General features: G+C 38.3%; 1 protein-coding gene across 2 annotated transcripts; it reads left to right on the plus strand.

The window, feature by feature from the left end:
• Nucleotides 1–672: 672 nt before the first annotated feature.
• Nucleotides 673–7838, plus strand: LOC309501389 (uncharacterized protein). 2 transcript variants are annotated; one of them, XM_082173455.1, is made up of 3 exons: nt 673–729; nt 3563–3660; nt 3776–7837. In XM_082173455.1, the coding sequence occupies exons 2-3, from the start codon at nt 3567–3569 to the stop codon at nt 7600–7602; spliced, it is 3921 nt and encodes a 1306-aa protein (XP_082029581.1). In that variant the 5' UTR covers nt 673–729; nt 3563–3566; the 3' UTR covers nt 7603–7837. The 2 variants fall into 2 exon arrangements, with proteins under 2 accessions (XP_082029581.1, XP_082029582.1); XM_082173456.1 differs by having other exon boundaries at nt 684–729; nt 3567–3660; nt 3776–7838.
• The last annotated feature ends 614 nt before the right edge of the window (nt 7839–8452 follow it).

The raw sequence follows: 8452 nt of genomic DNA on the forward strand, positions 1-8452 counted from the left end.
TTTTCTTTAAATAAAGAGGAGGAAATGGTCAAAAAGCAAGGCAGGAACATGCTGGTCAAGTGAGTTTAAAAAAAAAATGTTTTATTAATTTATAAAACAATGAATTGTAAGTTCTGTCATATTATTCAGTTACTTTTACTGTTTTAGTTTTTTTTTGCCATGGTATCAAACTAGTATCTATTTTAGTCAGGTCTCGTATCAAAGTCATAATTTTGGTATCGTGACAACACTACAAAGGACTTTGAAACACCATATATCGTAAATAGGTTCTTCTGATAAGATACCAGTTGGAGTGACATTTAAGAATGAAGGGAAAATTGCTGATCCCATTTCTTTCATGGCATGATGTGAGTTCATACAAAACATTACCAAAGGTCACTGCTGCATAAGCTATTGTTTAGTTATCTGGTCATATTGCCATACTAATATGACCTGATCAGACATCGTTTCATCTGGACTTGTCACTGACTGCTGAAACTACAACCTTTTTTTATGAAAGCATTTTATAAAAAAAACATATTAGTGTAGTAATACTGTGCTTCTACAGCATATTTACAGATCTAAACTCTACAAGAAGGTAGATTGACTGTGACTTGTTGCTGCCCAATCACAGTGTTGCAAGGAGTGGCCCTGATACACTCTATAAAACCACAGTGTTTAGATGTAAATTAACAGTGTCTAAACCTGAAGGGGACAAATCATTCTGGAGTAATATAGTGGGAGAAAAAGGTATGTTGTCAATTCTGTCTTCCAAATCAAAATTCAGATATCATACTTATTTGTAATGGCTACTGGGTAAACAAGTGAACACAATTGATCTTTTTTTACTTCGAACAATGATGGAGCTATACTTGACCCATCTTCTGGGGTGTCTTCTTAGCAGCATACAGTATTAAACAAAAAAAGCTTCTTATAAAAAAATGAAATGTAATATTGTAGTATTGTAGTTATAAACAAATACAAAGAAAATAACCATTTTGTTTTTGTATGGAACTAAGTGTACCTTTTGTAGTTTTTTTTTTTTTTTTTTAGAAAAATGAGTGTCCGCTAAAAGCTGCAGGGATAGTTTGTAGCGTTTGTGTTTCTACTTGTTTTCGTCTAGTTCCAGTTATTGACACACTGGGGTGATGATGTCGGCGTAAATGAGTTGACATTTGAAGTATTCCCACTGGTGTAGCCTATTGTCATGTACAGGGATCCAGACTTTTGAAAATTTTAGGCGCACATGCAGAAAATTTAGGGGCACACCTTAAATCAACCTGCAGTGCAGTCATTCACATTTTCCCCCATTTTGACTTTATTACTGACAAATGCCTTAGTAATAAATAGACTTAACTTACAGAAATTACAATGTGCAGTTTTATTTGAAGTTTGCAAGGCTCTAGATTAACATTTCAGGGCAGCATTTTTATTCATAATGTCGAAATAATAATTCAAAAGCAAAACAATAAAAAAAAAAATATTTGAGTGGAAATGGCAGCCACCTACTGGTTACAATGGTAATTTAATGTCTTTTTTATTTTGTGTTTTCCTACATCTTGAAACTTTTAGTTTTATAAATAGGAGTAATCTTTGAAAGATGAACAAATAATGTTACATTAAAAATAACATTTAAATGCGATAAAGATGTGTGACGTTCTTGAAAGGATTTTACTATTCCTGCCAAACTTTCATGGTAACAATTAGTGTTACTACATTAAATCCATGGTGAATGTTGCTGATTTGTGGACTTATAGCCTATAACTAGCTTATTCATGGCACAATGTTTCTCCTGATTTCCACGTCAGAGCTGTTTGATCTAATAGTGATCTACCGGTAATAACGGAGAAATTTAAATGCTTCTCACTAGATCTCGCAACGATGTTATTACTTCTGTGGTGAATTCAAGAGATTTACCGGATCTCTTAGCGCTGTGTATAGTAACCGTGTCGCTTGATCAAGATCGGCCCGCGCTGCACTGACATTGGTCCAAACTGATAAACGGTCCATGAAGCACAAATGAGTAGCGCAGTTTTGTTCCGATTTCATTATATATATATACACTCACCTAAAGGATTATTAGGAACACCTGTTCAATTTCTCATTAATGCAATTATCTAATCAACCAATCACATGGCAGTTCCTTCAATGCATTTAGGGGTGTGGTCCTGGTCAAGACAATCTCCTGAACTCCAAACTGAATGTCAGAATGGGAAAGAAAGGTGATTTAAGCAATTTTGAGTGTGGCATGGTTGTTGGTGCCAGACGGGCCGGTCTGAGTATTTCACAATCTGCTCAGTTACTGGGATTTTCAGGCACAACCATTTCTAGGGTTTACAAAGAATGGTGTGAAAAGGGAAAAACATCCAGTATGCGGCAGTCCTGTGGGCAAAAATGCCTTGTTGATGCTAGAGGTCAGAGGAGAATGGGCCGACTGATTCAAGCTGATAGAAGAGCAACTTTGACTGAAATAACCACTCGTTACAACCGAGGTATGCAGCAAAGCATTTGTGAAGCCACAACACGCACAACCTTGAGGCGGATGGGCTACAACAGCAGAAGACCCCACCGGGTACCACTCATCTCCACTACAAATAGGAAAAAGAGGCTACAATTTGCACGAGCTCACCAAAATTGGACAGTTGAAGACTGGAAAAATGTTGCCTGGTCTGATGAGTCTCGATTTCTGTTGAGACATTCAGATGGTAGAGTCAGAATTTGGCGTAAACAGAATGAAAACATGGATCCATCATGCCTTGTTACCACTGTGCAGGCTGGTGGTGGTGGTGTAATGGTGTGGGGGATGTTTTCTTGGCACACTTTAGGTCCCTTAGTGCCAATTGGGCATCGTTTAAATGCCACGGCCTACCTGAGCATTGTTTCTGACCATGTCCATCCCTTTATGACCACCATGTACCCATCCTCTGATGGCTACTTCCAGCAGGATAATGCACCATGTCACAAAGCTCGAATCATTTCAAATTGGTTTCTTGAACATGACAATGAGTTCACTGTACTAAAATGGCCCCCACAGTCACCAGATCTCAACCCAATAGAGCATCTTTGGGATGTGGTGGAATGGGAGCTTCGTGCCCTGGATGTGCATCCCACAAATCTCCATCAACTGCAAGATGCTATCCTATCAATATGGGCCAACATTTCTAAAGAATGCTTTCAGCACCTTGTTGAATCAATGCCACGTAGAATTAAGGCAGTTCTGAAGGCGAAAAGGGGTCAAACACAGTATTAGTATGGTGTTCCTAATAATCCTTTAGGTGAGTGTATACAATGTGTGCAGAATTATTAGGCACATTGATTTTCTGATCATATTTTTTTTCCAGGCACATTTTACCAATTCCAAACCACATTAATCGTAATAACTACTATTCATTTTGTATTTAATCATTTATAAGTGATATATAATTGTTCATGAAGGCTGGAAATGAAAAACGCCTTCCATTCAGGTGTGCATTATTAGGCATGTTTTCTTTTACAGATAAAATAAGCCAAAAAAGAGATTGAACTTTTTCAGTCATATGTTCATGTTACAAAAAAAATTATAATCCAAGACTTTTTCCACTAGAAAGATGTCTGACTCTGAAACCATTGAACTGGCTTGTCTTGGCCGACCTTTTCAGTTGGGAATGCTTTATGACTGCCGAAGAGATGTCCTCATTCCAGGTAATAAAAAGCACACGGACACACTAACAGATAACACAGGGTAGGAAACAATCAAAATGTTCTATTTTATCATTTTGTTAGATTTTATGCTTTACCTCTATTCCTCTTTTCCAAGGAATAACTCTTTGGGATGCTGAGATGCTGCAGAAGAATATTAATGTAAGGCCACAGCCAAACACTGACTTCAAAATCATTGCCTCAGATTCAAGTGAAGACAAAGTAGAAGCTTTGAATATTTCTGCATCTCTTGAAGCCAGCTTTCTGTGTGGATTAGTTAGTGTGAAAGGGTCAGCTGACTTTTTAAAAGATAAAAAGAAGTCCAAACATCAATCTCGAGTCACCTTACAATATCGGACAACTTCAAGTTTTGAGCAGTTAACTATGGAGCATCTTGGAGCAGGGAACGTAAAGCATTGCAATGTATTTCAGGAAGGCTCGGCCACACATGTTGTTACGGCTATACTGTATGGAGCTCAAGCATTCTTTATTTTTGACCGTGAAGTTTCATCCAATGAAAATCATCAAGAGATACAAGGAGACCTCCAAGCATCAATCAAAAAGATACCTTTAATATCAGTTGAAGGCAAAGCATCTTTGAAAATGAGTGAATCGGAAAAAGAGAAAATGAACAAATTCAGCTGCACTTTTCATGGAGATTTTGCTCTGGAAAACAATCCAGTTTCCTATGTAGATGCCATCAAGGTGTACTCAGAGCTGCCAAAACTGTTGGGAGAACATGGAGAGAATGCTGTGCCCATGACCGTATGGCTTTACCCTCTTAAAAAACTAGATTCAACAGCTGCTCAGTTAGTCAGGGAGATCAGTGTAAGCCTAGTACGACGTGCCCAACGGATCATGGATGAACTGGATAAATGTGACATTCAATGTCATGACCTGATGAGGGACAATGTCGCCATTCAATTCCCTGAAATCAAAACTAAAATCAGAAAATTTAAGGACCTCTGCTCAGAGTACAAAATAGTTTTTCAAAAACATCTCTGCAGGCTTCTTCCATCCATAAGGGGTGGAGGAAAAGAAGAACAAGAACTTGTTGATGCTCTCAAAGACAAAGAAAGATCCCCATTTCAGGGTGCTCTGGTGCACAAGTATCTCAATGAGCGAGAGCGAGAGATGAATGTCATTAGATCTTACCTCGAAATCATGAAAGAAGTCCCTGTTCTTTCATCCAGCAATGACTTGGACAAGGTTGTCTTGAAAGCAACCAATAACTATGTGATAGCTTTTGCACTTTCCTCCTTAAATGAAAAAGATCTGTACCTATCAGACTTGGAGAATTACCTGAAAAAACAATCGTGTAACAATGGAGAGCAAGTAAGTTATGATCAAGACTCCTCAAAAAAGACAGATAAATGGTTTTCCTCAGGAGATGTAACTACACTGACCAGGGAAAACATACAGTCCTTCCTAGATTTCAAAGAAGCCAATAAAGGAAGAAAAAACATTGAATTCTGCATTGCATCAATCCCGGATGAACTCATCACTGCCTCTTCAATTCATGTTTATGAAAGGGGGAGACTCATAAGCTCACAGTACGAGCTCCCCTCAAAACCCCCAAAACCAGTCTTCTTGAGTGCGGAGCATGACTGCATACATCTGCAAATCAAACCTCCTGTCCACGGTGTTAGTTCTGTGAACTCGTACTGTATTTCATATCAGTCTGCGCAGACCTCTGAATGGACTGATGTGTTTACTGATGGGGTTTCTGATCAAGTCACTGTCAAGCAGTTACAACCGCATAAAGAATATTGTTTCAACTGTAAGGCGGTGTGTCGTCCAGGAGTAAGTCTGACTAGTGACACAACATTATTCTTCAGGACTCGTCCATGTGCTCCTCCTGGAGCACCTATAGTGAAACGAGTAGAATCAGAGTCTGCAACTGTAGCCTGGGATGTTCCTACATCTGTGGGAGAAGATGTTCTGGTCACTGGATACGTGTTGGAATTCAGAGAATGCACGAAGGATCAGGAAAGTGAAAAGCCATGGAAGTCTGTGAAATCTACAAACAGGGAGTGCACTCTTCAGGGACTGAAAGAAGACACAGATTATGCAATCAGAGTGTTTGCAAACTGTGGAAATGATGGAGAGAGTCTTTTCAGCCCTGAAACTGTGTTTTCAGCCAGTTTTAAGTGGAAACAATCAAATAAGGATGGCAGTGGGTTGTTCTTGAATCAATCTTCACGAATAAAAAAGGGCAATCCATCAATACATACACTGACACTACACAAAAAAATGGCAGAGACTGTTAGTTTTAATCAGTATGTCTTCGGAAGAAAGGTTGAGGATGTGAAAAACAAAGTTATCCTCCTTTTGGGACCAACGGGTGCAGGAAAAACCACACTGATTAATGTGATGGTCAATTACATACTGGGCGTAAAGTGGCAGGATTCATATCGCTTCAAACTAATCAATGAAGTGACCAATCGCTCACAGGCTGAGAGTCAGACATATAATGTCTCATCTTTTGAGCTGTACAATCAGCCTGGCTTTAAAATTCCCTATTCCCTCACAATCGTAGATACACCCGGATTTGGGGATACAAGAGGGATCGCACATGATAAACTGATTACAGAGCAGGTCAAAAGCTTTCTTTGTAGCCCTTTGGGAATCGATCACATTGATGCCGTCTGCTTTGTTGTCCAGGCCTCTCTTGCCCGCCTGAGTGCCAATCAGAGGTACATCTTTGACTCAGTACTGTCCATTTTTGGCAAAGACATTGCAGAGAACATCATAATTTTGGTGACATTTGCAGACAGTAAAAACATCCCAGTTCTAGAGGCCATCAAGGCAGCAGATCTGCCCTGTCAAAAGAATAAAAAGGGACAACCCACCCATTTCAGTTTCAACAATTCAGCTGTGTATGCAGACAAAAAAGTAGAAGAGCCTACAACCTCTGACAATGATTCAGATGATAATGATGATGATGATGATGATGAAGATGATAAACTGACCGAGCTTGTCTGGGACAAAACCTTTAAACAGATGAAGGCTTTTTTCAAGGCATTGGGGGCCATTGAAAGTAAAGATCTGAAGATGACTATAAAGGTCTTGGAGGAACGAGAGCGCCTTGAGAAAGCCATGAAAAGTCTGACCCCTCAAATAACTGCAGGTCTCTCTAAAATGAGCGAGATAAAAAAATTCAAACTATGTTTGGAAAATGAGAGTGACAGCATGAAGCAAAATGAGGATTTTGAGCAAGATGTAGAGGTGATGAAAGCAATCAGAACCCCTGTAAACTGTTTTACCATGAATTGCAACACCTGCTTCTTCACATGTCACTCCAACTGTTTCCTCCCTGCAGAAGATTCTGTGCAAACTTGTGCTGTGATGGAGGCTGGTCACTGCATTATCTGCCCTGAAAACTGCCATTACTCTGCTCATGCTAAGGAAAATTTCATGTGGACGTATGAAACAAAAATAGAGAAAAAAACTATTAAAGAGCTGAAAGACAACTTCATGAAGGCAAAAGGAAAGTTTATGGACTCTAAGCAAATACTTGATGCACTTGAAGAGGATCTCCATGGAATCGAGGACAAACTAAGGAAGTTGATCAAACTGTCCTCTGATTGCCTAAGAAGACTGGATGAAATTGCATTGAATCCAAAATCTCTCTCCACAGCCGAATATCTCGAAATCCTGATCAAAACTGAGAAAGAAGAGAAAAGTCCTGGCTTTGAGGACCGGGTTGTTGGACTCGAGAAAATGAAACACGAATCTCTTATTCTGGAAAAGATTGCTAAGGGAGAAAATTTGCTCGAAACAGAGCGCCGTATTATGGAGGAGAGAGAGAAGCGAATGCAAACTGTTGCCCTGAAAATTATGAAAATGAAGAAAGCTGTTAGTGCCTTTCAGTCACAGAGCAAACAGAAAACATCTGATCAAAAGGATGAAAGTGCTTGCCTTGAGGGACAGGAGATGTCCTAAACAAAATAAAAGGCTGAATACTGTAGTTCAAAAAGATTTAGGAAAATAGAAAATTTGCTTAACATGATGTTACTTAACAAACATCAATGCTTCTTTCACGTATAAATCAATAATCATTTAACATCAAGAATATTGAGTTTAAGACTTATTTCATGCTTTTCATATTTGTGTTTTCAACAATGCCTGAACTCTGACTTTGATTCTGCCTTGTCTACATTGTGTTTAAAGCCTGTGATTGAACTCTGCCTGTTTGACTTGCATTCAGTTTTAATAAAACTGCATATGGATCCTCATGACACTGACTCCCCGTTACACAAGCAATAAACCATACGTGTATTTTTATATACATGTCGTCAATAACAAATGCACATTAATAAACAAATAATACTTAGCTATACTTTGTACAAAATACTATTGTATACTTTAATATATTTTGAAAGTATACTTTCAATGCATTGTTACAATGATCATTTCCAGCACACAGTTAAAATATACCTGAAATATATTTTTAATAAAGTGCAAATAAATACACTTAATAAAAATAAACTGAATTTTCACTTCAAGTATATTTTTCTAAAATAAATTTTTTGAAAATATGCTAAAGTATAATTATTTTAAAGTGTGTTAAGTTTTGTGAAAATAAGTAAAAGCATGATGCTAATAAAGGGTAGACTGGGTACAGGGGTACATCTAAAACATTAAAGTATGATCTGATATTTGCTTCGCTTGTGCGTATTTGCACCCTCTTCGATCGTGGGAAATTTGAAGTACAAGCGTACAAGTCCGAAGATATCAGTGAAAGTTATTTTTCAAAAGTAAGCTTTTCACTTCACGTCTCTTCCACATTGAA

The sequence above is a fragment of the Leuciscus leuciscus genome (genome assembly GCF_965113295.1).
Source record: "Leuciscus leuciscus genome assembly, chromosome: 6".
Classification (NCBI taxonomy): Eukaryota; Metazoa; Chordata; class Actinopteri; order Cypriniformes; family Leuciscidae; genus Leuciscus; species Leuciscus leuciscus.